This window comes from Aegilops tauschii, chromosome 5 (assembly GCF_002575655.3).
Source record: "Aegilops tauschii subsp. strangulata cultivar AL8/78 chromosome 5, Aet v6.0, whole genome shotgun sequence".
NCBI lineage: Eukaryota > Viridiplantae > Streptophyta > Magnoliopsida > Poales > Poaceae > Aegilops > Aegilops tauschii.
The window spans coordinates 466,207,112-466,230,514 of NC_053039.3; the positions used below are offsets into that span (position 1 = coordinate 466,207,112).

Consider the following 23,403-nt stretch of genomic DNA (forward strand, 5'->3'; position numbering starts at 1 on the left):
AGTCCCAAAAATAATATAAAAGTGTATAATAAAGCCCAATAATGTCCAAAACAGAATATAATCTAGCATGGAACAATCAAAAATTATAGATACGTTGGAGACGTATCAATAATGTCTCAGTTAATATGAATGAATCACACTGATGGAGAATTGCTACTCTCCTGCTTTGTTTCCCATTAAGATAAGGTAGATCAATAGATGTTTTTCTTCTGGGAGTACAAGTCATCAACCGTTATTTCTCATTAATTGTTTCCCTTATACCTATTGTTGCTTACAGGGATATCAAAATTAAAACTCGGTTTTATTCCGACTTTGATTTTAGTTGAACTTCACAAAAGGAGCCAATGTGTCTAAGGTGCTGCATTAGTGGGTCCAGTTGGTTTTACCACTTTGCAGAAAGAAGCAGTCACTGTTTGCGCTACATTACAAAAGGAATGATCGAGAAGCTTTACAGAGTATTAGTAGACGCTGGTGACATGACTAGTCTGCAAAGAGCATAGGCAACTCTACAACACGTGGAGGGCACTGGGCAAAAAGTGCCCAAACAAGTACAAGAAGCCATGACAGGACTCCAAGTCTGTCAATGTCATTCTAAGCAACAATGATGGGGCATCTGGGTATGGTATTCTGTTTACCGTACTTTCAGTTTGTTAGTCCACCGATTGGTGGGTTGACACTGGGTCAATATTCATGTGTGTGCTGATGTGTCTTTGTTTTCTTGCAGCATATAAATATGAAATCCACAGGGATGCTCAGCTTGATTTTAGTGGAACTGCACAAAATGTTCAGATGGTTCGTGTCCTCCATAATACTTCATAATGCACAATACATCGAATGGTTCTCTAATCATTCATCGTCACCTTGACCCACCGGACTATCGGATGACAAACTGATGACAAACCCTGCCCATTCCACAATCATAGGCATTACATATTTTGAATGGGAAAAGCTTGTCAAAGTTTAATCATTGATGTTAGCAAGAAGACATTAGTTTAATATATTGGAATTAGAAAACCTTGTCAAATTTTGCTCATTGATGTTAGCCAGAAGACATGCATTTGATATTTTTGAGTGGGACGCCCTTTGCTGAGCAACGTCGATCTTTTTTCCTATTCCTGTCTTCAGTTCAGAAGTAAATATTTACTCTGCTGAGATGCATAGTCACATGAATGTTGACTTATGTAAGGTATTTTAAGAGTTTGTTCCGAATGTTGTCTATGTAATGCCAGGCCTTGTGAGTTTGATTGCAAAGTTGAGCTTGGAATGCTGTGGCATGCAGCATTACGAGCTGTTCACCATGCCTCCTGAGAATAATGCTTCATATTGTTTTGCATGTTGAGCTAATGCCTGTGATTTGCATATTAAGAAGATCATCCTCTTCTGTTGTTTCTGTGATTAAGAAGTTCACTGTCTTATGTTTCATTCATAGCCTATACGACAACTTGGGTAGGTTAGAGGTGAAACCATATGATCTTCCAACCAACTCATCATCTTAGACCGTGATTGGATCGTCATTTTCCAACCAAAACCACTTTTAAAACTGACGCTTGTAAATAAAAGCAGATGGTCTCGGGCGAAGCGTTTGGTTGGTCGATTTCGACTAGTAAAATATACACTGGTCTCTCAAATTACACGTGTAACTCGCCGGGTTTTGTTACAGACCTCGGGCCCTCGGTTTCATTATGCCTGTATTTTACGCGTTGTTTCCGATGACGAGTAAATTACACTTGTATCTTAATACAGGTGTGAAATAAACCAGAGCTCCCAAGCGCAGCCTTACCGTTTCATGCCGTCTCAGTCTCTCGAAGGTGCTCATAGGTGTCCGATGATCCTGGCTTCCTGAATGAGCAGCGGGTGTTGTATCAGACCATCTATAGGGCCTGCGAGGCCCTCTCCGTCGTCCTTCGAGTTGTTGCGCTCGCCGTGGCGCTGAGCATTGTCAACATGGTCAATGAACATGAGGATTCAGGAGATGACTTTATTTTGACTGGATGACAGTAGGGACCCACTAGGGCCATAGCCGTACATACGCAAGTGCCTCCTTATTATGTACAACTATTTTTTTTGCTTCCTCCTGGTTTCCTGACATCACGGTCCCACACCATTGTCAACCTATGTAGTCAATAAACGAGAGAATTGCACAAGGAGCGGCCGACAGCTGGGACCAAGCAGTTCTAGCAGTATTTGCTTTTTTGAGGTGTGAGCACTACAGAGTTTTTCTTGAGCGATGTTTTCGTTGTTGTTCAGAGGAGAGCAGGGTATTAACTGGGCGGGCTGTGGCCCGTCTAGCCCAGGCCAGATATCCAGCCCAGGTATTAATTTTTTTCAAGCTGAAAATGGCTAGCCCAGCTATACTTTTTTTGAGGAATACCCAGGCAAGGTCAACTTGTTATTCTCCGCCCCGCTGGGCTGCAAATCTTTCCTAGGAGGGATGCATTAGGCTTAATAGGAAAATGGGCTTTAAGAAATAATAAATTGGATGTAATTATAAAAACTGGGCAGTAACTATAAAAAAATGCACCAAACACGTAATTAGTTTATAAAATATTATTTTTGGATTTTGTCGACTTATAGTCAACACACGGCTCTAGCGGCAGTGGCCGTTGGATGTCCATCCAACGGATGTCGTGCTTCTTCTTCAATCCCGGATATTCTTGCTTCAGCCGCCCAAAAAATTATTCCTCCCCGTGACATCTGGGGCGCACCGTTTCGGAGGCTGACTTGTGGGCCTACTAAGTTGACGCGTACCAAGGGCTTTGTCAACTTAGTCAATATAAACGATTCTAGCTGCAGTGACCGTACGATGTCCATCCAACGGCCGTAGTGCTTCTTCAACCTCTGGTCTTCTTGCTCCAGCCGCCCAAAGCAGCGCCGGTCGTGCCGCGTGCTCCTACCTCCCGTGGCCGGCTGTGATGCCGCGGAGGCCTCACCGCCCCCTACTACTCCCACCGCTGGCCAGACCATCCGCCTCTACTCACCCACACCCCCTGTTATTCTGCGGCGACGGCAGCCTCACATCGCAGCCGAACCAGTGAACCCTCGTACTCCTCTCCGCGTGGGCTTCCGTTGCCGCGTCTTCCCCGGCTTCGCGTCGTCCCCTTCCTAGGCCTCGCCGTCGTCCACCGCCGTGGTGCTCTCGGCGCGGCGTGGTCAACGTGGTCAAGGAACGACTTCCATCGGAAGGGTATTGTACATGGAGAGGCTGACAGCTGGATCCACGGCCGCAGCAAGGAAGTGCCTCCTTATTACGCGCAAAATAATTATTCCTCCACCTGACAGCAGAGACCCACCGGACGGGCCACCGTATTTCGCAAAAAAAACGTTTCCCCCCTGACTGCTGGGACCCACCAGCTACATCTTCGCACGCAAGGAAGTGCGTCCATATTACGGGTAAAAAAAAGATTCGCCCCCTAACTGCTGGGACCCACTAGCTACATCTTCGCACGCAAGGAAGTGCCTGACAGTCGGGACCCACCTGGTCGAAGCATACGTAGCGCTGTCATTCTGGTCGCGAATGTGTATGTACATACGATCGGTCTGTCTGCAGGCCGCAGCGATGAACCGTGGCCGTGCAAGGAAGGGCACGTGTCGTAGTAGAGGCGCGCACGTGTCGTAGTAGAGGCGCGCACGTAGCATGTACACGTACGTACATCGGCCAGGGTGCAAGAAAGAAAATACGGCCACGTACGTACATACGGGCGGGGTCTCGAACGCCTACTCACGCATACGTACGGCCAGGGCTCGTGTACATGGCTGGGTCGGAACGGAGAAACTGCGTCGTCGCCGTGTTCATGGGGAGGCAACGGAATGCGTCGTGTTCATCGGGAGGCAACGGAACGCGTGCTGTTCATCGGGAGTCAACCGGCTTGGACGGAACAGCCGATGGAAACGAGGCCTGGCGTACCGCAGAACGGAGGAAACGGCCTTGGGTTCGACCGACCACGGTCGAAACGGGATCCTGTTCATCGGGAGGGGTCTGGCGTATCGCAAAACGGAGGAAACAGACCTCCTACGATGGAAACGGGGTCCTGTTAATCGGGAGGGGTGTGGCGTACCGCAAAACGGATGAAACGTACTTGTGTTGGAGCGCTACGGTCGACACGGGGGTCCTGTTCATCGGGAGGGGTGTGGCGTACCGTAAAACGGGACTCCACGGGATACTGTTCATCTCCACCGTCGACTGCCTCCACGGGCTACTGTTCATCCACCGTCGACTGCCTCCACGGGCTCCTGTTCATCCACCGTCGACCTCCTCCAGCCTCCACCTGCGACTGTTCATCCACGGGCTCCTGTTCATCCAGCCTCCACCGCTCCTCCACCGACTACTGTTCAACCAGCCCTCTCCACGGGGTCCTGTTCAACCACCCCTCCACGGGCTACTGTTCATCCAGCCCTTCACCGGCTACTATTCAACCAACCCTCCACCGGCTACTGTTCAACCTTCCCTTCACGGGGTCCTGTTCATCCACGCCCAACCGGCTCGATCGATCGGGGTCCTGTTCATCCAGCGGCAACACCACGGGGTCCTGTTCATCCACGCCCAACCGGCTCGATCGATCGGGGTCCTGTTCATCCAGCGGCAACACCACGGGGTCCTGTTCATCCAACCCTCCATCGGGAACTGTTCCTCCAACCACCCTCCCAACAACGCTCATTGTTCATCAAGGGAAGGAGGCAGCAGGTTCGATCGGCTTCAGTTAGCAGCAGTAGCGAACGAAGGAATCGCTCGATCGGGTTCAGTTAACAACCATCGATCGATCGCTCGGATTCAGTAACGCGTAGCCTGTAGTGCAATCGCTCGGGTTCAGTTAGGCGAACGCCTCGCTCGGGTTCAGTTAGAGCCCAATGCCTCGCACCCACGCGCGTACGTGTACGAGAGAAACGAACATCGCTCGGCCCCCGACCACCCACCGTAACCGGGAACTCCTCGACATTTTCCTCGCCCTCGCTTCTACCACGGTTTTTTCCGTCATGGACGGCCCAAAGAATGTCATGCAGCTGCGTCTCCGGCCCGCCCAGGACAAAAAGCCCATTTTCTGTCATGATTTTTTATCATAGAAGTAGGAGCCCACCACATCTATGATGATACCGGGTTTTGTCACAATTATCGTCATAAAAGTGTCATAAGCATGACAGAAAAAAATTCGTTCTGCCCAAAATGTCACGGATGTGTCTTTTTTTTGTAATGACTCCCTCCGTCCGGTGAAAAATGTACATCTAGAAATTTTAGGACAAATTATAGAGTAAAGTAAAAAATGCATTGGGAAGATGCAAGCCACCATCTCTCTCCTCTTTAATTACCCAACCCCCAATGAGCTAAGTGCATGTAAAAATTAAGAAGACTATGTATAGAATGCTATTGGTCTTGATTACCGTGTGATGGGAGAAAATACTTTAAAGTGCATTGGAAAGATAGAAGTACACACTTTTGTGGACAAATTTTAAATCCAAACATACACTCTTCACCGGACGGAGGGAGTATACGACTATATGTGAAATATATCACACAATGCAAGGATTACAAGGATCAAAGAATGTATATATCGCTTACATGGTTGCAACAGTTACCCTAGCGCAAACACCACAATACTCTCCTACTTAGCAAAAGATGTACACATGGCATTTGAAGTTGAAGCTTGGGATCAACTAGGGATTCAAAACATCAGAACACGACTATTGGTTCATTCACCATACAACTGCAACACAGACTTGCCTTTGGATAAGAGTATTTTGTTGTTTTTATCAAATTAGGTAAATCTAAGAGTATTTTGTTGTTTTTATCAAATTAGGTGAATCAATCATGTTTGTTTTGAGTATGTGGTTGCTAAGAAGATTACATATTTCATTTCAAGAAGTTTTTTCAATTCTTGGGGAGGGGTACAATTTGGAAGATATTTGTGGCAGAATGTTGGATTAGTGAAAGAACTACGCGTGTTAATGACATTCCGCATTATATTGTTCGTTTGGTCTTTATGTAAAAATTGCGGAACAATGTATGCTTTCGGGCATCACACTCGATATCTTACGATAATTGTGGTGATTCGGAACTCAATGATGTGCAACATTAGCAAGTAGATGGATCAATGCATAGGCTCTCTAATTAATTAGCCAAGCTACATTCAAGATTTGGGGTCAATTAACCATATATAGTTTCTAAAATAATTTAGCTTCTCATATAAAGATGGTGACACCACTTGAAGAATTCTTGTACCACAACAGCGCTGAAGTGTTCATGAAGGCACCCAACCTAACATCAAAGATTCCCTATCTTGGTTGATGGCATGGTTTGCATAGAGCATAGGTAGTTTAGCCATGTTTTGCACATAGAGAATCTCATGATTCATGTAGAGTGTACATATGAAAAATAAGAGCTAGCCAACAAGCAATGAAAACAAATCAAGAAAATTTGCCAGTAAAATCCTTAGCATAACCAGAATATATATGTGATGATATGTGAATTGTATTGTTGAGTTACTCCGTGGCTATAATTGACTCCCTTTAAATGCAGGTGGGGCAAGACAGCTGAAGTGAGAAACAAGTATAAACTCCATATATTTTTAGGTGAACTTTTATTACTTGGAGTAACACATAGGCAACACCCGAATATAAATACCACAAGGCTAAAGAGCAATACCATACAAAATCTAAGTTATGGCTATAGAATGTCTAAGGCAAATCCTTCGAGGTTCACCTCACCATGCTGGCATAGTAGGTTTGGGATGCATTCGGGATTAACACAACACCAATCTTATCCATTGGGTAAGCAAAGTAGTGCAAAGCCTACATGTTCATTAGATATGACGCAATTCATAGTTCTAAACTTTTGAGACTGTAGTTTGCGTATTGTTTAACCATTAAAGATGCCACCATTATTTTATAGTAGAATAAAGGATCTATAGCACTTGACGACGAGCCAGGATAATTGTATATTCATAAATCACTATATTTTTTTTCTATACTGTTTTGTAGGTGTTGAAATTTCCAGGTCCAACTATACAGTCCACTTGGTTATGCTCGACGAGAGCTTGGCAAGGGAGCATGTCCATGACGGCAAGCCCAAAATCATGGAAGCAACCAAAGCTCAAGTCTATTAATTTGGAACTAACTGAGTATAGTTGTTAGACTATGATTGTTTTTGTTTGGGCTACAACTTCCAGGGCTGCAAGTGCGCCATCTTTGACTTGAAGGAGCAACTGTAACGGCTAGAGATGGCTGGGAAGTTCGAACTCAAGTGCAGTCGTTTGGAGCACCGCACACCAGATTTGTAGCCGCAAAAATGGTCGAATATAACCAGCTCTGTGCATTATCCATTTTACCGGCTACTGGGATCTCTAACAAACACGTTTTGCCAAATATTACGCGCTGCCGTTGCTTGTTCCTTTGAAAAGAAAAAGGCGAGTCTGGCCTCTGTATCCACGTATGCCTCGCTAGTCCCGCTCGACACGTCGCAGAGCACGTGCCAGTGCCAGCCCCATCCCCGGATAGGAACTCTCACACCTACTACCTCCGATTCAAAACTCAACCATCCAGATCCCGCCACGTCCCCAACGATGACGGGCAGGCCCTTCATCGCGTACCGCGCAGCAGAAGCCTGACCCGACGCGACACAACCAGCAGACCCCACTGACACGGCCGGCCCCAGGATGGCGTCCCCACACGTCATTGACGTGACCCCTCCGCCGCTCAGGTGCAGGTGAGCGCGCACCGCCTAACAGCGGGCTAGAACCGTCCAGAAGCCGGCACGGCCCCCCGCGCCGTCTGCCCCCCAGGTCGGCCGCGCACGCTGCGTGCGCCCGGTCCATGGACCCCCCGTGCGAACCCGGACGCACCAACCCATCCTCCGGTGCATAGACCGGGCGCAGGCCAGAGTCCGGGCCGGTCACGCCGTCCGCGTGGCGCAGCGCGCAGGAGGCCACGGGCGCGACGGGCACGCGGCCACCAGAGGAGAACCGTTATCTTTACCGTGCCCCCCCGCTCCCCATAATCCCAAATCGCGCAAGGAGGAACTCAAATCCAGAGCCCTCTCCTCCCCAAACCCTCCCCTCCCCTAGCGGATCCACACTCGCGGCGGCGGCGAGAGCGGGAAGCGAAAACTCGAAGCAGCCCCCGAGCGGCGAGGAGCATGGCCAGCGAAGGCGAGCACGCGGCGGCGGGCGAGCAGACGCCGCTCAAGAAGGCGGGCGAGGCGGAGCAGGGCGAGGAGCTCCAGGCCCCCTCCGGCTGGACCAAGAAGGTAGCGCGCTTTCCCCGCCCGCTCCAGCTCCCTAGTCCGGCGCCGGCTTCTTAGATGCGTCCGAGCTCGGATTCGAGGGTTCCCGGCTTCGATGCGTGGGGGAAATCTGGCCCGAGCGTTCCGGGTCGCGTTCTAGGGTTTCGGAGCTTAGTCGAGCTGGGATCCCCCGCTGGTCGTGTGGGTGTGCCTGTTGACTTTTTTGTTCCGCGGAGTTCCAGCTCGGGTTGTTGCATCCGAAGCTTAGTTAGGGTTCGTAGTAGTTCCTTGGCCGATTCGTTTAGCTAGGGTTCGTAGTTCACGATCTATTCAGCTAGCGACGTTTCCAGGTTAGGGTTTGTAGCTCCTTGGCCTGTGGTTTCTAGTACTGTCGCGATTCGTGTAGCTAGGGTTTCTAGTTCACGGTCTCTTCAGCTAGCAATGGATGTACGGCTTTGATGTGGCCCTGGCAGGATTTGTGATGCCGAGCCTATGTGCAGTTAGTTTAGGGTTCATAAGCCCTATTGGCATAGGTTTAGGGTTCCGAGTTTTACTATAGCTATATGTTTTGGTTATATTGCATTCTTTTGGTACATGGTGAAGAGCGGAAGTTCAGCATTACTGAAGCTGTATGAATTGTGATGTTTGAGCTTTTGATTCACAGTCATGTCTACTAGTACCTTTGTTTGAACGAGCTAACAGCAGCTTTTAGCGATTCACCATGTTTCTGGTATAACTTATGAAATATCCTCCCAGATACATGCGAGTGAATGAGTCTTGCTCAAGTCTCCTGGAAGCAGCCAGGCAGTCACTAGCAAATAATACCTAGGTTTAACCTGCCATTTCTGGTATTTTGATAGTCAAAAAAAATTCTACCTCCAGTACGGTTTTACTTGGACAGGGTTGTCCACTTCTTATGCCACATAAGATGCCCTTAATCCATGTCGGATTCGGAAACCTGCATCCATGTCCGAGTTAAATTTGACATGTCCTACCCGAACCCGAGTCTGATTCGGACACTCGTATACGTGTCCAAGTGCTAACCAGGCAGTTTTTGTCGCGTTGTGGTTCTGCTTGTTGATTTGTTCGTAGTGCAGGTCTCATGAGTTTAATTTATACCATGTATAGCTTGGTCAGCTTCACCAAATTAATGTTTGTGTGTGGTAAGGTTGGGGTCAGGGATTGTGTTGTATAGGTATAGTAAGATGCTATTTATTAAAGCGTCCCGATGATGAAATCATTTTAGAGTGAACCGTTTTCCAACTGAAAGATTCTATTATATGGTGAATATTACTTCGTCAATTAATTAGAGTGAACCGTTTTCCAACTGAAAGATTCTATTAGATGGTGAATATTACTTTCCTCAATTAATTAGGTTTTGTCCTCATTCCTAATAACGTGTTGTTATGTCTGTCTTGGATCATTAAATCATCTGAGGATGGAAAATTAAATTCTAAAAGTTACTATCGTGGCATCCAAGGTTGGCTGGCCAGTTTTTCATTCTAATCCAGGCTGCAGTGGTCTGGTGGCCTGTGAGAAAGGGCACCGCTTATTGACAATTCTACGAGGATGTGGTTGGAGCCTTGGACGTAGATGGTAGATGAAAAAGTTTATTGGATATCAGGGAGACCGTGTTACGAAAGTGGGGCAGGATTCTCTGTTTGTGACTAACAGTCTCTGTAAAACCTACCCGTTTGCGATGTTATTTCCAAGTCAAATCTGGTTCTGTGTTATCTAGCTAAGTTTCTATCTTTGTGAGTCCGCTAGCTGGTTTTGCCTATTTGGTAAGTGCAGTGTGATTAAAATGATGGTTGCATCGTACTGTATATTTTGCCATGGTTGCAGTATTCTTGAATTTATGTTTGTTACTCTTACTGCTGTTATATTCTCTTGAGATCTAGCTTCTCAACCTATCCTATTGATATACTTACTGTCATGTCTTAGCTAAATATTTAATTGAATAATTGTGTAATGCTTGCTAAATTATTGTATTTAATAGTATTATCTAGCCAGTCTTGTGCATGCTTTAAATAAGATGTCGTCCTCTTTTTAAAAAAAAAATCACTTTAAGTTGTGTCCAAGACTTCAGTCTTGGATGAATTTATGGTACAAGTATCATGTGCAATTTGTAGGCTTAGTAAAATTCATGGCGGAACTGTTTCTTTAATAATATTGTGATAGAATGGTAAAACACACACACAGTCAGCCTCAGCATGAAAGAGTGCTACTGCTGTGTTGGCATAATCTATTGTGGTTATCTTGTTGTTTTGTTTCTCCACGCATATTCAAAGCAGATCAGCATGGCTATTGATGTCATTTTGTAGCATGTGTTGGTTATGAAAACATATTTTTGTGGCTTGTTTAATTGCATTTATATACTTTGTCGATTCTCAAATTATGGTGGCAGCCAGTTAAACAAATACTCCCTCTGTAAAGAAATATAAGAGCGTTTATATTTCTTTACGGAGGGAGTACTGGAGAATGCTTGAGGGATGATACCTCTCTGGGACCCAGACACTGAAGACTTGGTTGGACTATCTATATACTAATGGGAATCCATGTTATAGCACATAGTGTACTACTGTCGTAGTGAAGCATTTACATGGTAGTTAGGCTACTAGACCATGTTTTTAGTATAGTTGTCTTCTTGTGTGTATGAACATTATTTTTTCTTGGTGATCATCTTGGAAAGTGAAATGATCTATGGAGTTGCAGTTTCAATTGAATAATAGCTTGTGCACTTATTGGGCTGCATGGAGATTGATCCTGCAGGCTGGGATGTACTTATTGGGTGTGCTCTTTTAAGGCCACTGACTTGGTATTTTTTGGAAGTACTGCTTCAAGGATTGCACAGAAATAATCATAACATGTTTAAGGAAACATTGCCGCTAAAAGAATCATGTGTATTGAATCTTGTTTGACAGGCTAGTCCTTAGGTATATTCCGCTTCTAGGCAGAACTAGTTAGGGTTGACATATGGTGTAACTAACTTCATTACTGATTACCGACATGTGTATGTATAATCTGAAATTCATTCCCTCTTGAACAATATATCTCTGAATAATCACGTTTGTTTTGGTTGCCATTTGGTACAATGTGCAACTGATGGGCTAGGGAGATGCACTCACTAAAGTGCATGATATTCTAGTGTTGAGTCTCTTGGTTGGTTTTCATCTGGTGCTCCTCTGCTCCAGTTGCTTTCATACAAAGTTCTTGCAGTCAAAGTTCACGGTTTGTCTGGTTCAGTGTTCCCTTTTTGGTGATGATAGTTCATATCTGTTTTTTGTTCAGGGCAAATGTTTGATTATTTAGAATGGTTGTTGAGAGTACTTCAGTTTACTTATCTTCTGCCGGTGGTTTAGTTGGAATATTCCCTTACACTTGAATATGCATTACCAGTACATGTATGAACAAATTGACAGATGCCATGTGGGATTGGAATTTATTCTCTTTAGGTTTATGTAGCGTTTTTCCATAATGGTGCTGAAATAATATGTTTGCTTCCTGTGCAATTGCAGCTTAATCCCACTCGGGGTGGGAAGTTTGAGGTTGTTTTTGTTGCACCAACTGGCGAGGAGGTCAAGACCAAGAGAGCTTTAACCACATACCTAAAAGCACACCCTGGAGGCCCTGCTCTTTCAGAGTTCGTCTGGGCAACTGGTACATGCATTATCTCGTCATTCCTTGATTACTTTATTTATGATTTAGGTAGGACTATCATTATCCAATCAAAGTCTTGCCTATACTGAAAGATCCATAAGCAGGCAATACTCCCAGACGGTCCTCACGTCTAAGTGCAAAGCCTAAGGCTACTGAGAGCCCAGAAGACGAGAAACCCTCACGCCGAAGTGGAAAGTCTAAGGCTACCGAGAGCCCAGAAGATGAGAAGCCTGCCAAACGGGGAAGGCCCTCAAGCTCTAAGAAAGGCAAAAAGGGGAAACAGGAGGATGCAGAGGACGCAGAAGCTGAAAGTGGAGATCATGCTGATGCTGAAGAAGCCAAAGGCACTGAAGTGGAGATGAAAGATGCTGAAGAAGCCAAAGTCACTGACCTGGACCTGGAGATGAAAGAAGCTGACAGTGCTCAGGAAGAGAAGAAAGAGGAAGAGGCTGGAAGTTCGGTTGGAGAGAAGAAAGAGACCGACACTGTTGCTCAGGAAGAGAAGAAAGCGGCTGACACTGTTGCTCAGGAAGAGAAGAAAGCGGCTGACACTGTTGCTCAAGAAGAGAAGAAAGCGGCTGACACTGTTGCTCAGGAAGAGAAGAAAGCGGCTGACACTGTTGCTCAGGAAGAGAAGAAAGCGGCTGACACTGTTGCTCAAGAAGAGAAGATAGATGCCCCTGTCGCTGATGCTCCAGAGAAGACTGAAGAAGTGGAAGGTAAGGCAACTGAATCTGAAGTAGCTCCCGTGGAGGCTGAGATGTCTGACCCTGTAACAGAGAACAAGGAAAACGAGAAGCCAGCTGAATTTGAAGAAGTTCCCGTGGAGTTTGAGATGTCTGACCTTGTATCAGAGAACAAGGAAAACGAGAAGCCAGCTGAATCTGAAGAAGTCCCCGTGGAGTTTGAGATGTCTGCCCCTGTATTAGAAGAGCACAAGGAAGATGAGAAGGCAGCTGAATATGAAGTAGCTCCCGTGGAGGGTGAGAAAAGTGAAAACGGTATGGCAGTCGAATCCACAGTGCCACCTCCAGCATCTTCAGAGGAAAAGAAAGTAGAGGCAGATAGCACCATCAATCCGGCGACCCCTCCTCCAGTGGAGGTGAAGGCAGATGCTCCAGCGGCAGAGGCAGCAAAAGCCACGGAGAATCCAGCAGACAACACCGTCCCCGAAGAACAATCCGCCGTGAACGTCGACAACAATGGACAGATTCATCCAGGTGTTTCTCCCGTGAGGTGCATCTGAAGGTAGGTTCCGTGGACGACAGGCGAGGCGAGGCGAAACGGGGAACAAACCTGGTCTCTGTTTGCTTTGAGAACTGTAAGCGTGTTTAACCTGACAGCGCCTGTAATTGTAGGCCCTTTCCGCATACTTCACAGCTTGTTGTCTTATGAGGTGCTGCAGGGCAGCAGGCTGGCTTGTGCCGCCTCGGTCATTATTATCATTTGTAACTTGTTAGAGTGCACATTAATCTCAGGAGGACATAGACATAATACTTATGCTGCTGTTGTTGTAACCTGACGACCTTTATGCCTTTGCCTTGTGTTGTTATTCATAAATAAGCCATGGAGGCTTGAACATGTTTTGGGTTGGTAGCTGGGTAGGGTTCAGTTAATCTCTTCTGAAGATGTTTTAAGAAGATCAATTATAAGTTTGTTCTCAGATGTTTGCAGTACATCGTGAGTTTTCTTACTCCTGCAGTACAGGTGCAACCGCAACCATTTTATTGACAATATTTTGATCCTAGCGAGAAGATACATGATATTTACTAAAAATTGCGCTCGCTATAAAAATACTCCTTTCGTCTCAAAATAAGTGCTTAAAGTTTAGTATAATTTTGTATTAAAGATAATATAAATTTGAGACACTTATTTTGAGACGGAGGGAGTAGAAGTTTTTATTTTGATTTTTCTGCAGCCATTATAAGTTTTTTCTCAAAGCATCTGCACCTGTCATGAAAATCCGACCCAGACGGGCCTCAAACGCTGAACGCTCGGGCTCCTCATATCTAGCTTAAATATGGGGCTGATATGCGGCGCCCTGGCGCGTTTGTAATGTAGGACTGACGATGGAGTCCCACACGGAATCGTTCAAAAACCAGGGCAGTCTGACGGACGCCTCCTCCGTCGTTGTAGTGTGAACATCACGTGGAGCCGCTCCGACTCGTCGATTGAGGCAAAATTTGGCTATTTAAGCCGGCCGGCGTGTCTCATACCTAGCCTATCCACCTTCTCCCTCTCTGTGCCACCATTCAAGCCCGTTCGTCTCCTCTTCCCCGTTCTCCCATGCTCTCCGGCATCGCCATGGTCCGATGAAAGATCACCATGTACGATATGCTCACGCCGGAGCACCGGAGGCAGATCGCGAAGGAGATCCAATCAAGGCGCGCCGCCCGCATAGTTCTCGGGCTGCCTTCGAACTTACCGGAGCCGGAGGAGAAGCAGGGGCAGCAGCCGGAGGAGGAGGAGGGGGAGGAGGAGGAGGAGGAGGGAGAGCAGCTCCCGGAGCCGATGAAGGTGGCAGATCCGGAGGAGGCCAAGGCGGAGCAGCCTGCTTCGGGGTTCATCATGGCAGAGGCGGAGGCGGAGTTCGCAGTCGTCCAAGCCACGGTGATGGCAGAGCAGCATGCTATTCTGGAGTCCATCCAAAATGAGGTCTATGTGGAGGCCAACTGGCAGTTCCTCCGGCTGGAGCAGACAGCGACCGACGTGCTCTTCGTCGAACTTGACACAGAGATAGAGGAGGAGGATGCCGGAGCGAAGGAGCCGGAGCTGCAGCTGCCGTCTATGTACCCGGAGGCAGGACAGAGATAGTCAACATCTCCGACGAGGAGTACCTAGATCGTCTATGTAGTATGTAGGTTATTTCGTTTGTATAATTTTGTATGGATTTGAGAATCTAATATAAAATATTCGGATATAGCTGTGCTAATTTGAGAAGTGACCAGTCACTGCCCGCAGACGCGTCTGGACACATTCACGGACGTTTGAAGGTCATATTTGTCATATGTGGCTGTAGATGGTCTCATGGTACATCGTTGTTTCATGGCCTGTCGTACATGGTTTCTGGACTTCTGGTTTTATATCGCATTGCTCTCTCTAAATAGTAATTGATCGTCGAAATACTCGATGAAATTATTATACCCGATTGTGCTAACATACTCCCTACTTCCTCTGTACATAAATATACGACGCTTTAGAGATTTGACATAAAATGGCTTATATTTATGTACAGTGTGATTAACTCATATGTCTTGTCCTTCTTTTTTTGTTTGACAATCAATACCATGATATATTTATAGTAACTTCATATGTCTTGCCCTTGAACGCCTATAGTTTTTCCTAGTTCTTCCGCAACTTAAAGAGAGAATGAAAAGTACGAGACCTTCTTTAGCCCGAGTGCTTATTTCTGTTTCAGGATTGCTATGTGTTGAAACTTTTATTTATGTTAGTACTGGTAGAGAGGAGTAGGGCATAGCCGGAGATGACTCATTTGCCCGTCGTGTCGCTGACCTAGGAATGACATTGGATGATTGGTTCGGGGAGGGCGAAGAGGGTGCGTGGTTGTCATTGTCGTCGCAAATACAATTGGTGGGGGGCCTTTTCAAGGGAGGGGGCAGCACAATGAATACGATAACTTGGGTACGGCGAGCGATGCGTGGATGGTGGGGGCATGTAGTTCCGCCGGCATGTACGTGGGTGGGTGGGGTGGGGGGGGGGGTTGAACAACAACATGTTGACTTGTTCGGGTGCACAGTCGTCAGTGATACAACACAATTTTTTTCTAGAGTACGCCAAAGGCGTACCTTACTTTTATAGAAGAGAAGAGCAACGAACAATGTACAAGAGAGTTACAGATGGAAGCGAACTTCCATCGGGGACACACACCCTACCACACCCTACAATTAACCTATGCCTACACTCTCACAAAACGTGCCATAGCCTCCTCCTCCCAAGCCCGCCAACCTCCACTCTTTGAGTTCCGCAATGATGGCAAGGGCCAAATCTGGCGCCGTCATCTGTTGATGAGTCCTGTGGAACACTCTAGCGTTGCGTTGCTTCCATAAAGCCCAAGTGGTCGCAATGATCACCGTGTCGAAACCACGCTTGGAGCCCTTCCTAAATTGAGCTCTCCTTGCCAGCCACCACTCCAGCAAACAGTCCTCCGGCTCCGGGATGCTGCCCTGTAGGCTCAGCGCCTCGAAAATGTAGTGCCACACTTCTCTAGCGTAAACGCACTGAGCAAGAATGAGTTCCGCGTTATCGTCTTCTTGAAGGCACGTGAAGCAGGCAGAAGAGGCGTCCTGAAGGCCGTGCCTCGCTCTTCTATCAGACGTCCAAATCCGGTGTTGAACTGCCAGCCAGACAAAAAAATTGCACTTGAGGAGGGCCCAACTCTTCCATATGCATGAGGCGTAAGGGACCCTCTCCGCACCCAAACAGAGCCTATGATACGTGGACTTGGCAGTGTGACTGCCAGAAGGGTCCGCCGGCTAGGAAAAGGAATCTTCACTGGAAGGGTCACGATTTACCGTACTGATCGCAAGGTTGAGGTGTAAAAGTTGCATGTGGCCACCAAAGTTAACTTCACCGGCAATGTCAAGCAACCATCTCGCATTTTCTAAGCCTTCCTCAACCGTGCGGCGGTTGATCGTTCTTATGTCCACCAAAGCATGAATGTAGGGTGCAATGTCTTTAACCGCGAAGCAATGAATCCATCTATCTCTCCAGAACAGAACTTTATTGCCCACCCCAACCGCAATGTGCACCATACTATCAAAGACCGCACGAGCCTCTTTGTCCACAACCATGGGTAGCCCTTGCCACGGCCTCTCGGGATCCGTCCTTCTCAACCACTCCCACCTCACTCTCAAAGCCAAGCCTTGAAGTTGCATGTTGCGCACACCCAAACCTCCAAGCCAACCGAGTTCCAAGCCACCAAGCACTGACCCCCATTCACTTTCTCTTTGCCGGCCCAAAAGAAGGAGCGCATCCATTGGTCTAACTCTTCGAACACCCAGGATGGGGCCTCCGTGACCATGAAGTGATGGATTGGCTTGGCTGCGATTACGGACTTGACCAGCACGAGACGTCCCGGGCGGTGCAACAACCCCCTTTGCCAGGCCGGGGCAAACTTTTTGGCTTGATCGATCAAACTTTTTGGCTTGATACAACACAATTGTTTGGGTCCTTCCATGGAAGAGAGAAGGGAGGGAGGGAGGGGGGGGGGGGCAACACAATGGAGACGACGATTTAGGCAAGGAAGGCGGCAGCAGGCACCGTCGGTTAGAAGCGTGCCTGGTGTGGATGGGTGGGGGATATATAATCGATTTTGAAACCAAAACTTTTTTTCCAGACAATTGTTGTACAGGTGGTCCCATTTTTCCTTCGTAGGTGCGGGCGCGCAAATTTGCCGAGCAAAGAGGTGGACAAATTATCGCGGTGAGTTTGGGCAAATTACCTTTTGCGCTCCGCATCGCAACTTAAAGTTTTGTTATGCTCGCCCTTTCTTTTCAATTTCCCCGTGGGTCTCGGTCGCCCCGGTAGCCGTTGCTCCCACGTCCCCTCCCCTCGGCTGCTCTGCTCCGTCAGCCGATGCTTTAAAAACGGCAACTCACATTTTCCCCTGCTCTTCTCTTCTAGCCGTTGCGCGACCCCCTCTTGTTGCCATCTTGGCGTCTGCGCCCGCAATTTTAATTGCCAGCATAGAGCGGAAGCATCCTAAGCAGCAGCAATCAGTGCCCCCACCCCACAGCCGCACTGAATCAAGACGGGGATCGCATTGCCGCCGCTGCGCAGTGTGTGAGAGAGGAGATTGATCGGGGAGGAGGATGAGAGGCCTCAGATCGCGGATCCTCCGGACCTTGCAGTCCTTCCCCAACGCCGCCGCCGCGCAGTCCAACGCCCTCCTCCCGCCGCCCGACGCCGCCGCACCCGCGCCGTCGGAGGACGTGCCCGAGCCGGCCGATGGCGACTGCCGGGGCGGCGGCGGCGGCGACGACGACAAGGAGAACTTCTCGCCGAAGGCCAAGAAGATGAAGGTGGGCTCCGGCCGCGAGGGTGACTGTCCCGGGGAGCCTGGCAGGGGCTACCGCCGGCCCGAGCTCGAGTCGCCGAGCCTCTTCGACCCGGACCTCCTCGCCGCCTTCCGCGGCGTCGTGGACGCGTACGCCCAGGCGCTGGAGAAGACCCAGCGCCACGGTGACGACTTCGACGACGCGGACGACGACATCGCCGCCGCGCTGGACGCCGGCGGCCGCGACGAGGACCCCCTGGCCGGGCTCGAGAGCCGGTGCCCGCCCGGCGGGGCGCGCGCCGTGGTGCTCTACACCACGTCGCTGCGCGGGGTGCGCAAGACGTTCGAGGACTGCGCCACCGTGCGCCGCCTGCTCGACGGGCTCCGCGTCGCCTTCCTGGAGCGCGACGTGTCCATGCACGCGCCCTACCGGGACGAGCTCCGCGCGCTGCTGCCGCCTCCGCCCGGTGGCGCCGGCGACGGCGCCAGCATGCCCCTGCCGCCGCGGCTGTTCGTGGACGGGCGGTACGTGGGCGGCGCGGACGAGGTGGTGGCGCTGCACGAGCGGTCGCGGCTCCGGCCGATGCTCCGGCGCGCCGCGCGCCGGCGCGCGGGCGACGCGGCCTGCGCGGTGTGCGGCGGCGCCTGGTTCGTCGTGTGCGGCGGGTGCAGCGGCCGTCATTGGCTCTATGACGACGGCTCGGCCGCCGCCGTCGCCGCCAGCCGCGTGCCGTGCCCCGGATGCAACGAGAACGGGCTGGTGCCGTGCCCCCTGTGCAGCTGAGGCGATCCCTGCCCTGCCCCCGACAGACATGTACATCTTTTTTGTGTGTTACCATGGCGACAGCGAAATTCTTTGCGATTGTTTCAACCTGTAGTAAGTACTGTATAATTTGTCAGACATTGTTCTCCGCTCATTCACCCTGCAAATTGTGAAATCGACGAAGCCGTTGTGTATGTACGACATGATCTGATGCGCGTGTGACACGCCCATCTGTTGTTCAGACCTGCCGTGATAAATATGCAGCATTGCCGGAGGCCAGAGGATGAGTTACAAGGCTACAGCCATGTATTGAGTCAGACTTGAATCCCAAAGCCAGAGGGTGAGTTCTTGTCAGACTTGCTCTGTATTGTTTCAGACTGAAAAATGTGAAATCGCAGAAGCCACTCTGTCTGAAACAAACTGATGACAGTGCCTCCTGATGAGGTTTGTGGTGTCCGAGGTAACACCGACTGGTTGCGCTCAGGTTTTGTGAAAAGAACTAAGGAAGTGTTGCCCTGAACATCCTCGACAACGAACAAAACTATCGAGCCCCATGGCTGTGAACTCTGGGGCGTGTTTGGTTGCCCGCATCAAGCCCAACCACACCCGCGCGGGAAGGAAGAGACCTGTTTGGTTGCCTGGTTTTTCTGTTGGACCTGCATTGCACGCTTCTCAAAGCAGCCCAGAGCCTGGCTCGCTGGAAACGCTCGGATCGGCAGTTTCTCGCGAGACAGGCTGAGTGCGGCGCGAGGTCGCACGGGCGGGAGCGAGGCGAGGGCGAGGGGGGGGTGGCGGGAGATGGAAATCGGGCGCGCCGTCCCGGCGCCAGATTAGCCTCACCCCCCTTTCACTCGCTCACCCATAGCCACTGCCCCCCTTTCTTCCCTACTGCCTCACCACCGGCGGTGACTGCGATTTCAGATCTGCGATAGAGGCGACGGCGGCGACGGAAGAGGCGGCGGCGTTTGCGGCGGATCTGGTGCTCCCCTTGCTGTTGGCCACCGTCTGGTCGACCTAGTTGATGGGAATCGTAGCATAATTTTAAAATTTTCCTACGCTCACCAAGATGCATCTATGGAGTATACTAGCAACGAGGGGAAAGGAGTGCATCTACATACACTTGTAGATCGCGAGCGGAAGCGTTCCAATGAACGTGGATGACGGAGTCGTACTCGCCGTGATCCAAATCACCGATGGCCGAGTGCCGAACGGACGGCACCTCCGCGTTCAACACACGTACGGTGCAGCGACGTCTCCTCCTTCTTGATCCAGCAAGGGGGAAGGAGAGGTTGATGGAGATCCAGTAGCACGACGGCGTGGTGGTGGATGCAGCGGGATGTCGGCAGGGCTTCGCCGAGCTTATACGAGAGAGAGAGGTGTTGCAGGGGAGGAGGGAGGCGCCAAGGGCTGTAGGTTCTGCCCTCCCTCCCCCCTCCCCTTTATATAGGCCCCCTGGGGGGGCGGCCCTAGAGATCCCATCTGGATGGGGGGCGGCGGCCAGGGGGGTGCCTTGCCCCCCAAAGCAAGTGGGAAGCCCCCCCACCCTAGGGTTTCCAACCCTAGGCGCATGGGGAGGCCCATGGGGGGGCGCCCAGCCCACTAGGGGCTGGTTCCCTTCCCACTTCAGCCCACGGGGCCCTCCGGGATAGGTGGCCCCACCCGGTGGACCCCCGGGACCCTTCCGGTGGTCCCGGTACAATACCGGTAACCCCCGAAACTTTCCCGGTGGCCGAAACTTGACTTCCTATATATAATTCTTCACCTCCGGACCATTCCGGAACCTCTCGTGACGTCCGGGATCTCATCCGGGACTCCGAACAACTTTCAGGTTTCCGCATACACATATCTCTACAACCCTAGCGTCACCGAACCTTAAGTGTGTAGACCCTACGGGTTCGGGAGACATGCAGACATGACCGAGACGCCTCTCCGGTCAATAACCAACAGCGGGATCTGGATACCCATGTTGGCTCCCACATGTTCCACGATGATCTCATCGGATGAACCATGGTGTCGAGGATTCAATCAATCCCGTATACAATTCCCTTTGTCAATCGGTATGTTACTTGCCCGAGATTCGATCGTCGGTATCCCAATACCTTGTTCAATCTCGTTACCGGCAAGTCTCTTTACTCGTACCGCAATGCATGATCCCGTGACTAACGCCTTAGTCACATTGAGCTCATTATGATGATGCATTACCGAGTGGGCCCAGAGATACCTCTCCGTCACACGGAGTGACAAATCCCAGTCTCGATCCGTGCCAACCCAACAGACACTTTCGGAGATAACCGTAGTGCACCTTTATAGTCACCCAGTTACGTTGTGACGTTTGGCACACCCAAAGCACTACTACGGTATCCGGGAGTTGCACGATCTCATGGTCTAAGGAAAAGATACTTGACATTGGAAAAGCTCTAGCAAACGAAACTACACGATCTTTTATGCTATGCTTAGGATTGGGTCTTGTCCATCACATCATTCTCCTAATGATGTGATCCCGTTATCAATGACATCCAATGTCCATAGTCAGGAAACCATGACTATCTGTTGATCAACGAGCTAGTCAACTAGAGGCTTACTAGGGACACGTTGTGGTCTATGTATTCACACATGTATTACGATTTCCGGACAATACAATTATGGCATGAACAATAGACGATTGTCATGAACAAAGAAATATAATAATAACCATTTATTATTGCCTCTAGGGCATATTTCCAACAGTCTCCCACTTGCACCAGAGTCAATAATCTAGTTACATTGTGATGAATCGAACACCCATTGCGTCCTGGTGTTGATCATGTTTTGCTCTAGGGAGAGGTTTAGTCAACGGATCTGCTACATTCAGGTCCGTATGTACTTTACAAATATCTATGTCTCCATTTTGAACACTTTCACGAATGGAGTTGAAGCGACGCTTGATATGCCTGGTCTTCCTGTGAAACCTGGGCTCCTTCGCAAGGGCAATAGCTCCAGTGTTGTCACAGAAGAGAGTCATTGGGCCCGACGCATTGGGAATCACCCCTAGGTCGGTAATGAACTCCTTCATCCAGACTGCTTCCTGTGCTGCCTCCGAGGCTGCCATGTACTCCGCTTCACATGTAGATCCTGCCACGACGCTTTGCTTGCAACTGCACCAACTTACTGCTCCTCCATTCAAAATATACACGTATCCGGTTTGTGACTTCGAGTCATCCAGATCTATGTCGAAGTTAGCGTCGACGTAACCCTTTACGACGAGCTCTTCGTCACCTCCATAAACGAGAAACATATCCTTAGTCCTTTTCAGGTACTTTAGAATATTCTTGACCGCTGTCCAGTGTTCCATGCCGGGATTACTTTGGTACCTTCCTACCAAACTTACGGCAAGGTTTACATCAGGTCTGGTACACAGCATGGCATACATAATAGATCCTATGGCCGAGGCATAGGGGATGACACTCATCTTTTCTCTATCTTCTGCCGTGGTCGGGCATTGAGCCGTGCTCAATTGCACACCTTGCAATACAGGCAAGAACCCCTTCTTGGACTGATCCATATTGAACTTCTTCAATATCTTGTCAAGGTATGTACTCTGTGAAAGACCAATGAGGCGTCTTGATCTATCTCTATAGATCTTGATGCCTAATATATAAACAGCTTCTCCAAGGTCCTTCATTGAAAAACACTTATTCAAATAGGCCTTTATACTTTCCAAGAATTCTATATCATTTCCCATCAATAGTATGTCATCCACATATAATATGAGAAATGCTACAGAGCTCCCACTCACTTTCTTGTAAACACAGGCTTCTCCATAAGTCTGTGTAAACCCAAACGCTTTGATCATCTCATCAAAGCGAATGTTCCAACTCCGAGATGCTTGCACCAGCCCATAGATTGAGCGCTGGAGCTTGCATACTTTGTTAGCATTCTTAGGATCGACAAAACCTTCCGGCTGCATCATATACAACTCTTCCTTAAGGAAGCCGTTAAGGAATGCCGTTTTGACGTCCATCTGCCATATCTCATAATCATAGTATGCGGCAATTGCTAACATGATTCGGACGGACTTCAGCTTCGCTACGGGTGAGAAAGTCTCATCGTAGTCAACCCCTTGAACTTGTCGATAACCCTTAGCGACAAGTCGAGCCTTATAGATGGTCACATTACCATCCGCGTCCGTCTTCTTTTTAAAGATCCATTTGTTTTCTATGGCTCGCCGATCATCGGGCAAGTCAGTCAAAGTCCATACTTCGTTTTCATACGTGGATCCTATCTCGGATTTCATGGCTTCTAGCCATTTGTCGGAATCCGGGCCCGCCATCGCTTCTTCATAGTTCGAAGGTTCATCGTTGTCTAACAACATGATTTCCATGACAGGGTTGCCGTACCACTCTGGTGCGGAACGTGTCCTTATGGACCTACGAAGTTCAATAACTTGATCCGAAGCTTCATGATCATCATCATTAACTTCCTCCCCAGTCGGTGTAGGCACCACAGGAACATTTTCCCGCGCTGCGCCACTTTCCGGTTCAGAAGGGGTGACTATCACCTCATCAAGTTCCACTTTCCTCCCACTCAATTCTTTCGAGAGAAACTCCTTCTCAAGAAAGGACCCGTTCTTGGCAACGAAGATCTTGCCTTCGGATCTGAGGTAGAAGGTATACCCAATGGTTTCCTTAGGGTATCCTATGAAGACGCATTTTTCCGATTTGGGTTCGAGCTTTTCAGGTTGAAGTTTCTTGACATAAGCATCGCATCCCCAAACTT

General features: G+C 49.1%; 2 protein-coding genes across 2 annotated transcripts; both read left to right on the plus strand.

Annotated features, from left to right (window-relative positions):
* The first annotated feature begins 7,922 nt into the window (after positions 1-7,922).
* On the plus strand, positions 7,923-13,450 carry LOC109760581 (uncharacterized). Its single transcript, XM_020319387.4, has 3 exons — positions 7,923-8,233; positions 11,728-11,869; positions 11,974-13,450. The coding sequence occupies exons 1-3, from the start codon at positions 8,123-8,125 to the stop codon at positions 13,113-13,115; spliced, it is 1,395 nt and encodes a 464-aa protein (XP_020174976.1). The 5' UTR covers positions 7,923-8,122; the 3' UTR covers positions 13,116-13,450.
* A 3,771-nt stretch (positions 13,451-17,221) lies between these two features.
* LOC109760582 (uncharacterized) lies at positions 17,222-18,851 on the plus strand. The gene has a single exon (XM_020319389.4). The coding sequence runs from the start codon at positions 17,701-17,703 to the stop codon at positions 18,667-18,669; it is 969 nt and encodes a 322-aa protein (XP_020174978.1). The 5' UTR covers positions 17,222-17,700; the 3' UTR covers positions 18,670-18,851.
* Positions 18,852-23,403: the final 4,552 nt, after the last annotated feature.